The sequence below is a fragment of the Sinocyclocheilus grahami genome, unplaced genomic scaffold, assembly GCF_001515645.1.
Source record: "Sinocyclocheilus grahami isolate Dianchi unplaced genomic scaffold, SAMN03320097.WGS_v1.1 scaffold68.1, whole genome shotgun sequence".
Lineage (NCBI taxonomy): Eukaryota > Metazoa > Chordata > Actinopteri > Cypriniformes > Cyprinidae > Sinocyclocheilus > Sinocyclocheilus grahami.
In genome coordinates this window covers 176,763-190,447 of record NW_015505247.1, presented here as the reverse complement: position 1 = coordinate 190,447, position 13,685 = coordinate 176,763, and the positions used below count along the sequence as shown (strand labels likewise).

Here is a 13,685-nt window from a genome sequence, read left to right as displayed (position 1 = left end):
AAAAAAAATATAAAATATATATATATATATATATATATATATATATATATATATATATATATAAATAATATAATATAAAAAATAGCCAAATGACGTTCAGAATAGTTTAAAAAAGTATTTAAAACTATTTAGCAACTATTGCTAAACATTATTTTGAAGGGTTTTTATATGATATGATATGATATGAATATAAATATATATATATTGACTGTTGGGCAACTTTAGACTAAAGGAAATAAATTTTCCTCTGAGCTGCATCAACTTGTGCTCATCCCCCCTTTCAGTGAAATCCTAGATTCGCTTTATCTTCCCAAAAGCATTTAATGTCAACTACCCATGTGCAGTAAGACTATGAGGGAGCGAGAGTTAATTTAACACTTACTTGACACTGATATTTTGTGTGTGTGTGTGTGTGTGTGTGTGTGTGTGTGTGGGTGTGGGTGTGTATGTGTGTATACAACATTTATCTCAATGTGTCTGCTGAAAAGAAATGCTGTGAAGAATTCTCAGCTGTTCCTCAATCAACCAAAGCACTTTATCCAGAGTGAATGGGAGGAGAGAGTTAGTACATTTATTCCATTCTTCATCAAAAGATAAGAGCTGAAAAGTGTTGCGATGCCATGCTGGACCCCGCAGATTCAGAGAAAAAAACTGCACAAGAAAGACCCAAGCAGAGGTCTGATAATCAGTTGAAAAGCGCCTCTCAAATTCATTACACTGTTAACATATTAAGCCTCTTTAACTCTGATGTCAGACTGGGGTTAGGAGTTAAGACCAGTGCGGTGGATATTCATTCTGTTCAACTGAATTGTGAAGTGCAGAGAATATTGGGAGTTTATGGACTCAGGAGGTGCTAAGAAGCTCAGGTCTCTCTTGAGTATGTGTGTGTTTGTACGTGTATGTTCAGGATTTATGGTTGTGTCAAAATGGTGTGAACTAGTTCCGAGAGCGGTGCTGTTTAATTTGACCCACAGAGACAGGAAGCAAAAACAACTGACCCCAGGGCAAGTCATTAATACGACAAAACTGTTTCTTTTTCTCTCTCTCAATGAAAAGTAGTACAGAAGTCTCACTGATAACACTCTGTTTCACCATTAAAATAAGTAATCGATATTGTACAGACAGTCCATAATCATACACACCCTAATATGAAAGTCGAATGAACTACATGGCTATATCAGTCAGTTCATATTGATAAAGAGAACTATTACCACTTAAAGTTGAAGTTGAAGTGTACTTAGTGGTCACTAGTGGCAGAAAACTGAATGTCCAAAAAAGTTTTATCAAACAGGTTTCACAAAAAAATGTTATTTGTGAGTTTTGTTTGTGCCATTTAAGTAAGTTTTCTAGACTTACAGAGTAGAATTGTGTTTTTTTGTTTTATATATATATGTATGTGAGTTTTATTTGTGAAATAATCTGTATTTATTACTTTTTCCACACCAGTCTATTATTGTGGTATCAACTATGTCATATAAACTCAACCTAAACAACAACTGGTCATTTTTTGTTATGTCAGTCAGATAGAAATCCAGTCATTTCAATAGGAATCCACTTGACTGGGAATTTTGCATGAGGGTGAAAGATTTCCCTAAGAAGATTTCACATTGGATCCAAGATGGTTACGCAAATTTGCAGTGTTGACCAACAGAAAGCTGCTTAGTTTAAAAGTAACTTCTGTGTAGACTGTGCTTCATACATTGCTACTTTTGACTATTGACAATGGACAATGGACCTTTTTTGCCAACAGATTTCTCTGTTGTGACCGGAACCTTTATTGGAAAGACGCTGCAAAGTGGACTAGCCTTATGTTAAACAGCAAAAAATCAGGCTACATGAGAAACATGAACATTAAACACTTGACCTTTAAACATATTCTTTAAACATAAATGAATAACAAATTGCACCTAAACAGTTAATATACCACAGACATACACTGTTGTGGCCTTCAGACAAAAGACACATTTGTCGGTGGATTAGAGATTCACTGATGCTCCAAGCTTGTAGAATTTAGCGCCGGTGGTCTCACAGAGCACTGCGACTGAAATTGAGTCATCTCTCGGAGGACGTAACAGTCTTTCCTTAGCTTGCTCGTCAATTGAGCTGTTAAATATGTTGCGAGCTGCTCGCATACACACACTCAAACGCACAAAACACTAACCCACAGTGCCACAGATTAGCATTCTAACAATGCGACTCCGGCTGCCAAATGTGAGCATGACAAAAGCCACGCCTCCCCCTGCCAATCAAGGTTTCTAAATCGCCACGACAACACCCTCTCGGAACCTCCCCCTTCTGATGACTCAATAGAGAGTTGACCTTTGACCTTAGAACCCTGCCAGTCAGGCACAGAAAGTGTCTAAGGAGTTGTGTCTGTTTGTATGTGTGTGTTTGTGTTAATGTGTGTGTGGCCGTTTGAAGAGAAAGCTGTGGGAAAGTCAACTGTCTAAACAAATCCATGGATCGTTTCAAACAATGAGAGTACGGCATGTGACTCATTTTCTTGCATTTAAAACTTATTCGGCAATCTTACCGCATTTAGTTAGCAATTAATGCACCCTGACCGTCAGCAAGAGAGTTAGTCGAACTTACAACCAGCTCCAGTGCCAATAGAAACATAATCACAGCATTATTGTTCCCCTTGCAATGCAAAAAGGAGCTTTAAGATGGAATACGCTGATCTCTCAGGGAACTCCTCATGTTTAATTTCGCATGGTGCTCTGCATATTAACACATTGTTGAGTGCGTTATCAAGCCATCAGGCCTGTCATATCCACACACACAATGGGGTCACACATCCTTATGCACGCCGTGACTTTTAGCCTTGGTCTTAATAGAGACAGAAGACATTTAGGGTGAGCTGTCAAGCTCCTGTGTATGTATGTATTAAATAAAGCTATTATGATGCTGTCAGAGATCTCTAGGCCAACAGTGACTGTGCTGATGCGGAGGGCAGGTCTGGTATAAAGGATGACCCTGGGTCAGTGCGGACTCCTGGTGTGTGTATACGTGTGTGTGTTTGTAAGGGTGGGCTGGTCACACTATGGCCATGGAAAGGTTGAGAGTTCAATGTTTTGTTTCTAAATGTCTCTCTTAGGGGACACTGGTTATTTTCTATGCATATAGGACAATGCAATGTAAGACCGTGTTAAAGAATCTGAATGTGCGAATGTTTGTGTGCCAAAAGAAGTCACTCAGAAGATCCCAGTTGTGTTTTAAGTGTTGCTTTTGTTTTAGGTGTTTCTCCTAAAATTCGGTTTAATTTAGAAACAAATTGTTGACATACAGTGGGAGTACAGAGCTATAAAATTAATGTGGATAGCAAAGCTTAGGTCATTTGGTCTTGGAAGAACTACATGAGAAATACTGATCATATAGAGATCTTTTGATTTTAGACTTTCATATCTTTGCAAATCTGAGCACAGTTTGAGATCTCATCTGAAGAGGGGATTTCTAAAAGGAGAAAATTCTGTAAACGTCTTTAGTGAAAGTCTCAATTTGTTGTCAATTTCATCTCAAGGCTATATAGAAGAGACCATTGAGATATTAAAGAGATGTAATTCATGATTTTTCTTTCCTGTGGGGAAAATGTGTGCCTCTTCAGGAAAATTGTTTTTAATAATGCTGTAGTATTTAAAGGGATAATTGACCGAAAAATCCAAATCATGAACTCACGCTCATTTAGCTCCAAATCTTACTTTCTTCTCTGAAACATAATAGAACCAAAAAGCTTTGGTGACCATTGACTTCCATTGTATGCACACACACACAAAAAAACTGAGACATTTTTCAAAATATCTTCTGTTTTGTTTCTCAGAAGAAAAAAAGTCATACAGGTTTGGAAGGATGGTAAATGATGACAACAATTTAATTTTTGGGTGAACTATCCTTTAAATTGTGGGGGTTAAATCATTGAGCATTAAGGAGCAACAGCCCTGAGAGATTTAAAAAATGGTAATAATAAATAAAAATAATCTAAAGAATCTGTGGATGGCCTCAAAAACATGTCACAATCAACACCTGCACACAAACGCATCAACACACAAATAACAAGACCACACAGAACTTTGTGTTCTTCTGTTCTTTCAGAGGAGCAGCAACAGTTGGACATATCCTCTAGAGACGACAAGCAAATAAAATCCAGAGCGAGAGAGAGAGAGCTCTTGAAGGAGCAGATGTTGTGGATCTGTGTAAATTATTACTAATTGCCAATTCTTATTATCTGTAATCCTAAACACACAATCACATTTTTGCACATGCACATGCACATGTTCTTAATCGATATTCATATTGTCTTACTTTAATCCCGCCCATTCTCTGCTCTCCCTTGAATTCCTTCCCATTTTTCAGCCAGTGGATGGTGGGAGTGGGGTTGCCGGCGGCAGGACAGCGGAACTTCACTGTATTAGCGGCGGGAACAGCCAATAGTTTCTTCTCCATCCGGTCAGAACGGGTCCAGTATGGAGCTTCTGTTAGAAATGAGAATGAAATCAGATGCTGCTGAAAATAGCAACTAAACATGACATTTTGAAAGTTTACAAAAATATGTCAGTGTTCAATACATGAATCCATGGGCACAAATGGACCAAATATAAGTGTATGTTGACATGCAGCATTATTTTTTAGGGGGTAGGGTGTTCCCTCTCCGGGAGTCTTCGTGTGGGTGAATGTTTATGGAAAGATTTTTCTTGCTCGCTCTGTGGCAGCGTCAGACTGGCTGCCTAATTCCCAGACTGAATTAAAATTTGTTTGGAAAAGCAAACACGCTTACATACACTCTTATGTGAATGTGAGGCGCGTTTATGCTCTTGTAGACAGAACTCTCAAAAATTCCCAGTGCTAACTCCTTCACAGAGCCATGAACACACAATGTGGATTCCTAATAATAACCTATTATAATAACAGAGCCATTTTCCTTCATTTAATCTTCCCATAAATTCAGTTTATAATGTTGACTGTCATGTGGTCAGGTTTGTGCTTATGCTTCCTAGAAACTAATGCCAAATATCAGAGCATGAACACTTACAGTAACATCCTTTAGCTAAATTAATAGTCATTATTTTTATTTTCAGACAAGTCTTGAACTTTGTGTGTGTGTATGTGTCTTTAAGAGACTGAGTAAACATACTTTCATCCCTCCTCAAACAGTTAACTCCAGATCAGATCAACCCGCAAACTTGGCGATTAAACCCACAGACGCCACATTTTGCTCCAGACATACATGCAAGCTCACAAGCACACATCTGTGAATGCGCGCACACACATGCACACACAATAAACCCCATTAACTAGACTGAATATAATTCTCTCTTGCGTTATTTGATCATGCTATCAGATTGTGAATGTAAAGGGTGATTGGCAGGCTGGCATTCCTTTGGCATAACCGACACACTAAAGGCTGTACACACACACACACACACACACACACACACACTCTTCCAATTTTCACTGCATTCTCAGATGGTCAGTGATCCGTCAGGACCACAACATGGGTCTGTATCCAACAGTGGACCTGGCTCCTATATGTGTGTTTGTGTGGTTTGCTATTTTAGAGTTCAGCACAGACAATTTGAGCTTTGAAGTGGGAACCGCGACTCTACAGTGACCCAACTTTTTTTTCCATTTACTTCTATTCTACAGCCAAAAAAGCCATCAAAGTATAGCGCAACTCTACACAGCTGATATTACGCACTGCTTGCTTCAGTCAGCCAAACTGAGAGCAGTAACCAGCACTGCATCATTAAGATATTACAGAATGATGTAATCAGATGTCACACGACCTCAGCTCTTCTCAAATATTCCAGAGAGCCCAGACCTCACAGCTCTCAGCTCCAGTGTGCTGATCTCTCTCTCTCTCTCTCTCTCTCTCTCCCTCATTCGCTCTTTCTTAATTAGAGCTGGATTACTGGTCATTAAACTCTAAAGGGGTTTGGGTTTTTGCTTAATCCCTCGTTTCATGCCCTCCCCTCAACCCTGAGACCCTCCCCCAACCCTGATCCCACCACAGCAGCTTTCCCTTTCCTTCCTTCCCTCTCTCTTTCTTTCTTTGTGAAAAATCACATTTCACACACAGATAAAATGGAAAAAGTCTCCTGAATCTCAGATTGTTCTCCCTCAGAATAAGATGCCACTAATCTTTTATGTGTCTCATGTAGAGTTTCAAAAGAGATTCAGTATTATTTTAGTATTATTTATGTACTATAATAATATTTACTTATATTTTCAATTAGATTTTTTAAAATCATTTTTCGCTTTAATTTTAATTTAAAATGTAGTTAAAAATCTATTTTTAAAATCTATTTAAATTTTATTTTTATTTCAGTTTTAGTTTTAAAACTTAAGTTTCCATGGCAAAATTTCTAATTTTTGTTTTAGTTTTTCATCTAATATTGATATTTTATTTCATTTTAGCTTGATTTCAGTTATTATTTTTAATAGTTTTAGTTAACAGTAACTGAAGAGATCTTAATGTTTCAAGCTGTTCTCAGTTTTTTCAGATTTTCATTATTTTATTATTTCTTTTATTTTTATTTTTTTCCCCCATTATTTCATTATTTAACGTTTCTCATCTAATTCAAAGATCTGGGCTGTGCTATCCATATTAATATATATATATATTTTTTTACTCTATTCACAAACTGTATATAAACATGTTCTCATTTCTCTCTATTTTATTTAAAAAAAATTTAAATATGGACAGAACCAGTGATTCTGATTATCTCGCTATACTGACACATATTTGCCTGCACATTTATCAAAATGACATTTATCAAAATGTGTCTAAAATATATTTAAAAAAATAAATCAGGTCACTGAAATGAGAACTTACCAACACTAAAACATTGAGAAATTAAATCTTCCTCTTGTTTCTTTCTTTACTTGTTATACACATAGTCAAAGATATTGTGGCATTTTCTACAATTTTTAGTTACATTTCAGTTGACGCTGTTAGAGCTGTTTCTCTTCTTTTCCCTTCCTCTCTTTTGATTTCTTGTGAGAATTTGTGTTTTAGTATCAAGTGGGGGGAAAAAGCAGCTGATGAAATGAGATGCAACCGAACCCCAGCTAGAAAAGACAGCAATCTCATGCATTTATTACACAACAGAGAGACCTCATGAAATCTCAATCAAAAAAAAAGAGAAATGAGAAATAAGAGGGTGAAACACACCATTTCCATTACCTGCATCGTCCTCATCTTCATCATAGTCTTCATCATCACCAGAGGACAGCGAGTCTAAAAGAGAAAGAAAGACATACAGAGAGAACGATCTTATTACTACACAGCACAGTGGCCTTTCTGTATGAACAATGAACCAATTCATATGATCTCCAGAATGAGGAAAATAAACTGATAACAAATCAAAACCAATTACTGCACACACACACACACCCTCAAACACTCACATACACAGCGGTTAATGGATGGCAGATGTTAGCAGAGATTCAGTGAGTAAAATATCTCAGAGTTTTCTGACAACAGCTGTATTTTTACACACATGTCCTGAAATACACACGCACAAACACACATTCTTGTATCCTGCTTCTAAATGAACTCATTCAGAGTGAGAAAAAAACGCTATGACCCTAAAAAAGAGATTATTCTGTCTTCAGCTCCTCCTCTGTGAAGATTTACACAGGTAAAACTGTACAGCACACACTCCTAAAATACCAGCGGAGCATGAAATCCAACACTAGGCCTATTTAGTGCTAAAGATATGCTGTTACTGGGACACTGAAGCTTTCTGTGTGGGGCTTTCACAGTGTTAGCTGCACCAAACCATCAGATTTATGCTATATTTTCATGTTTTGTGGCTTAACAGTCTTCAGCGGCTACTGAAGGTTTGTCTTGTAAAATGTTTTAAGTTCTAATGGTTTGTTGTTGTTCTGTGGTGTTACAGGATTAGTACACCCAAAAGTTAAAAACTGTAAAGACGTCAATGACAAAACCCATGCAAACAAATGATGTCATTGATGTCAAACCTATTGTGGAGCATTTAGCGGTACATTATCAGAAAATACGCAAGACCATGAAAAGCAAAGAACATTTTCATTTTCTGTATGCTCCTAACACGAAGCTTTAGAAGACTCGGAACATAGCACACAAGCTAGTACCTATTCACTTTCATTATATGGAAAAACAGCAGCTTGAACATTCTGTGAAACATCTTCTTTTATGTTCCACAGACAAAAGAAACTCAGGTTTGGAATGAATATGGGTGATTAATGATGTTTTTTTTGTATGAACTATCTTGGTAAAGCTCTGTTGTGTATTGTTGTCTCTCAATGTGTCTGGTAGCTATGTCTTGTGTAAAAGTGTGCAGAACAGGATATTGCTGTCTTGTGGACTCTTTATCGGCATGCGATAATTGGTGCAGGTTCTGTGCCCGTTTCACTTTTTTTTCTGTCTTTCTCCAGACGCTGGCGAGAAGGAGAGCCGATTTGCCCTGGCCTAACGCCAAACACATGTCGGTAAAAAAAAAAAAACTCTCCCCATGCACTTACTTTTTCCATCTGCTTTAAATGATGAGGTGATTCCATATAATTACATTCTTATTAGTTGTCAATGAGCAGCTCAGCTTGTGTCCACGTGTTTACAGAACCAAAGATCACTCCACACTACCGTTTAAACACACACACACACACACACACACACACACACACACACACACACAAAAACAAATCGTTCTATTATGTAATGTCTGTTTGTCTTAAGAGTTTAATGATATTTTTTGTTCAGAATGGCATAATATCATTCTTCTCTTACTAGTATTTAATATGTATACTGTGCAAATCAGGCAAATTTTCAGTATGCATCGACATTACATTAGCCAAACTGAACTCAATGTAATATCAAAGGCAGTTTTCAAATATTCAAATATTTGTACATTATTTAAAATATTAACTTTTTTATTTTTTTAATTGTTAATTTAATTTGAATAAACAAATGTTCCTATTATAAAATGTTAATAATTTTTTTTTAGTTCTATCATTAGACCTATAAGCAAACAGCACTCGCTGAATTCAGATCATGTGTCAGTAATGTAGCATGCTGCCATTTGAAATGTGTAGCATTGTATAATGCATACTGTATCATTATTTTTAAATGATAATAAAATAGACATTATAGTGTATACTACATAGTAAGCAGTGTTCAGATTCCATTCTAAACATAGTCAGTGACACTTGTTTGTATAGTAAAAGATAACAATACCTGACTGGCCGGCTCAATGGGCCACATGTGACGCACAGACAAACAACAACTCTAGTGTCTATTTAAGAATATTTCACAATGATTTTAATCTGTAGGGACTGAAATATGCCATTTTCCACTATACCTTCCCAAGGAGGCCCTATGTAATTCCCTCATTTTTATTCAGATAAAGCCCTTGTCACAGTCTAAAACAATCCTGTTCAGTCCATGTGGAATATTAAACAACATGTAGACTATTTAACATTCTGCCTTTGAGTGTGTGTTATTATGATTGTATGATAAACGTCAAGTCATCCTGTAGGTGTGTGCTGGGAGTATGTCTCAAGACCTGTTTGCCTGTTGGGATGAGTCTGACTGGTGAGTTTCCAATTAAATGATTTGCATGCCTGAGCTTGTGCACCCCAGTCTGCTGTACTAAAATAATGACAACACTACTTAAATATTATTCGGAGAGACTGACCAGTGACTCTGACGGTATAGTTGCTTAGCAGCGTGCTGCTGTGGGTGTGTCTACAGGAATACACCCCCGAGTCTTCATAGGAGACGTTGATGATATGGAGCACTTTTTGCCCCACCCGTGTACGGTTGCTAGGAGACACGGCATCGCCATCTTTCTGCCACACGATGGGGACCAGGAAGTCGCGCGGTGTGCAAGACAGATCCACGGTGTCCCCGACTCCTGCCACGTAGTCCTCCAGAAACACTTCCACCTCACTCGACACCCAATCTAACAGAGAGAAAACAGAGAGAGAGATGTATTAATGGAGTAAATTCAATCTGCAGTGAATGAAAGTATTGATAATGAAATTAGATTTATGCAGATATTTCATCCAAAGTGACTTGAAGGTACTTATTGAGCTATATAGTCAGGCTATGTTAAATGTGTTGTGTCACTGCATTCCAAAATTTGTCCGAGCACAATTCAGAATGGAAGAAAAGTTTTATGTTTTCATTTTACTACTGTCAGGGCATTGCAACAGTTTGAAGCCAATTTTAGCAACTTTACATTTCAGGTATAGCTAATTCAATTTACAGGTGTTTGATGGTAACTCATATGCACTCTTGAGATTTGTTTGCATTAAGAATGCATGTTAAAGTTGCGATAAGATGGAAGTTCATGTTTTCTTCAGTATTGTGACATCAGAGTGAAACGGATTATCAAAAAAGGAAAAAAAGTGATCAGAGAAGTCCAGCATACGTCACCAGAGAGAAGTCTGTCGTTTCATCTGAAGATCAACATTTTGATTAAAAAGGGTCAAACTAAATGTTAAAAACGAAACATATGAATTGACGAATTGTTCACAATAAAATCAATAAGATTAATTTAGAAAATAGGGTGAATTTCCATTTCATGTCAACTTGAAGTATGTTCAATAGTGAACATTAGTGAACACTATTCACAATTAACTAGTTGCTTATTAGCATGCATATTACTAGCATATTTTCTGTTAATAAGTACTAATAAAGAACATATTAATCCCTTATTCTGTATGACCATATTCTAGATTTCTTAACTCTACCTAATACCTAAATCTACTATAACATCTTTTTACAATCAATAAGCAGCTAATTGGGAGTTCATTGAGGGAAAACTCTTAGTTAATAGTGAATATGTGATCCCTTATCTAAAGTGCTACTGTATTGGTCAAGCATTTGCATCTGTATTTGGGTAAATGCACAAATTATGTTTCTGTAAATTCCCTGGGAGTCAAACCCATGACCTCAGCGTTGCTAGTGCCATAATCTATCAGCACGGCAATGGAACCCTGAATTAACATAGTTACTATTGTCATTTGCATCTAGTAGAGTCTGACAGACATGAATAATAATAATAATAATAATAAATCACTTACATTTTTACTCAGAGACGGATCTAAAAATCATAGAAACGCACACCAGGAGAAAATAAACAAATATGTTTATTAACCTCTCCGGTGAGCGGCATGGAGACCCCACTGAGACAGAAATGCAACATGCTGGAATAAATATTCCAACAGACTTTCCTTCATTTTCCCTCTCTTTTTTTTCCATCACCTCCATAAAACCTGGTTGTCTTTCTGTAGCATCTCTATCACTCTTTCATTCTCTCTTTTCAAAGTGACATTCATCTCCGGGTAGAGCGGTGACAGACTTACAAAGGATTAATATATTCGAAAGGTGTTGTGCTAGTGTGTGTGTGTGTGTATAAGGTCAGGAGTGTGCTGGCAAACGACTTGCAGACAAGACTAAGCTTGAGTGGAATACAGAATCGGGTGTATGAATTATAGATCGCACACTACATGTGAACGCATACACACGCTCTGTTAAGTGCAAAGTCCAAAAACATAACTCCATCTGAGGCTGTCTGAAGGCCCCGTGAAGTGTTAATATCTCTTTGATCACTTCTCATATCAGTTCTTGTGTGTTTCACTCTTGACGCCGTCACATCTGTCTCTCCATCCCCTTTTTCTACCTTTCATCTTATCTTTCAGTCATTTCTGTACCTCTTTCTCCCCCCTCTATACCACTCAAATCCAGAGGCACCACAGTGCTGACATCAGACGACGGCTCCTTCAGTGAATAAATGCCGCTGTGTGTGCGCGTGTCTATTCTATATCCTGTGAAAGAGAGGAAGTGTGTGAGATGTTTATGTGCGTTTGTGTAACATATGCTGGGCCAGTGAAAGACACTAATGTGCATGGGGGAAGGGGTTATAAATAAATATCATAAATGGCTGCTGTGTGTTCCCATATGTCCCAGGAGGTGTGTGGAGAATAGAGCCAGTGTGAGCGCTGAGGTTTTACAAGGCTGATATAGAAACCTCTTGAGGACCACAGATCAGGTGAGACTTTTATGAAGACTCACAAACCCCGTTGACACGGTTTGGCTACGCAAGCCTCATTTCATGTGCCACCATGCTCTGAAATTCATAATGCAGAGTATGTATCTGCTATCTGCTATGCATTTCCATTCATTTCAATGGCAGTTGCTTGGCTGAAGTATGTGACTGGATATCTGCTGGTTTTGAGCCGTACATATCATGTGACTTATCACTCTGGAGCAACGGGATGACGTCATGACAGCACTGATTGGCTAAAGGCAAAAGGCAAAACTAGATTACTAGATTTCAGCAGTGGTCAACCATCCCGGATGTGAACCAATGTCCTGACCTTCATGACCACAACGCTACCGTCCTCCGAAGCCTGTAATCATACATTCACTCTATAATCAGCTTCATGCATTTTCATAATCACTGTAGATTCAAGCACTGTTTTATATTCAGCACACACACACTTGCATGTATTGAGGACAGTTTCCTTTGATCATGCAGAAAAGATGAAAGATTTTTTTTGTGTTTTGCTAGAGTTGTGCAGGGTAATATGTGAGATGTGATTTAAAACCTGCTGCCATGGGCAACACAGCAGCTGCTGGAATATATTTGACTGAAACGAACAGGTTAACACTCTGTGTTTGTGTGAGAAGGGCATTTTAGCATTAATCAGAAAACAGCAGTTATTACATCTAATTTAAAAGTAGTGTATGTGTGTTTAATATAAAGTGTGTGCATTTGGTTGACTAAATGAAAACGCATCTTAGATGTCTGTTAGCTTTCAATATAATCTTTGTTATATAAGAAAAAAATACAATTATTTACACACTTCTGTTCAAATGTTTGGGGTCGGTATGATTTTTCAATTTTTTTGAAGTCTCTTACACTCACTAAGGCTGCATTTATTTGATCAAAAATAGTAAAAACAGTAATATTGTGAAATATTATTACAATAAAAAATAACTGTCTTCTATTTTAATACATTTTAAAATTTTCAGCATCATTACTTCAGTCTTCAGTGTCACATGATCCTTAAAAAAACAGTCTAATATACTAATTGGCTGCTTAAGAAACATTTCTTATTATTAGCAACGTTGAAAACCGTTGTGTTGCTTAATATTTTTCAGGATTCTTTGATGAACAGAAAGTTCAACAGAACAGTATTTATTTGAAACAGAAATCTTTTGTAACAGTATACATGACTTTTCATCAATTTAATGTGTCCTTGCTAAATAAAGATATTAATATCTTTCAAACCCACACACTTTTGGACAGTAGTGTATATGTAAGCATTTTGCAATTTTTGAATAAAAAAAATTATTTACACACACACACACACACACACACACACACACACACACACACACACACACACACACACACACACACACACACACGCAGACCGCACGAAATCAGCTTCCTTTACCCCATGCTCTTCCTTTCTCTCTCTCACAGACACACACATAATCACTTCTCCTGAGAGTCCGTCCCACAGGCCCTGAGCTACCGTTTCGTGTAAGACTCGACTGCTCCCCGAGTGATTTCACAGCGCGCCAGGCTCTGGTGCTATGAGCTCAGACAGGAAATGCTGCTGGTTGCTTATTTTGGCCCTGCTGTGGCAGGCAGGTGCAGACTAATAGGAGCTAATGGACTAGCTATTGTGCC

At 37.5% G+C, this 13,685-nt stretch overlaps 1 protein-coding gene across 1 annotated transcript in view; it reads right to left on the bottom strand.

The window, feature by feature from the left end:
* LOC107585263 (fibroblast growth factor receptor 3-like) overlaps positions 1–13,685 on the bottom strand; it is a 34,238-nt gene that overhangs the window by 14,375 nt on the left and 6,178 nt on the right. The window contains exons 2-4 of the mRNA XM_016272210.1: positions 9,672–9,938; positions 7,169–7,234; positions 4,300–4,469 (exon numbers count right to left, since the gene is read on the bottom strand). Of these exons, the coding sequence (XP_016127696.1) occupies positions 4,300–4,469; positions 7,169–7,234; positions 9,672–9,938 (503 nt within the window). The remainder of the gene's footprint in view (positions 1–4,299; positions 4,470–7,168; positions 7,235–9,671; positions 9,939–13,685) is intronic.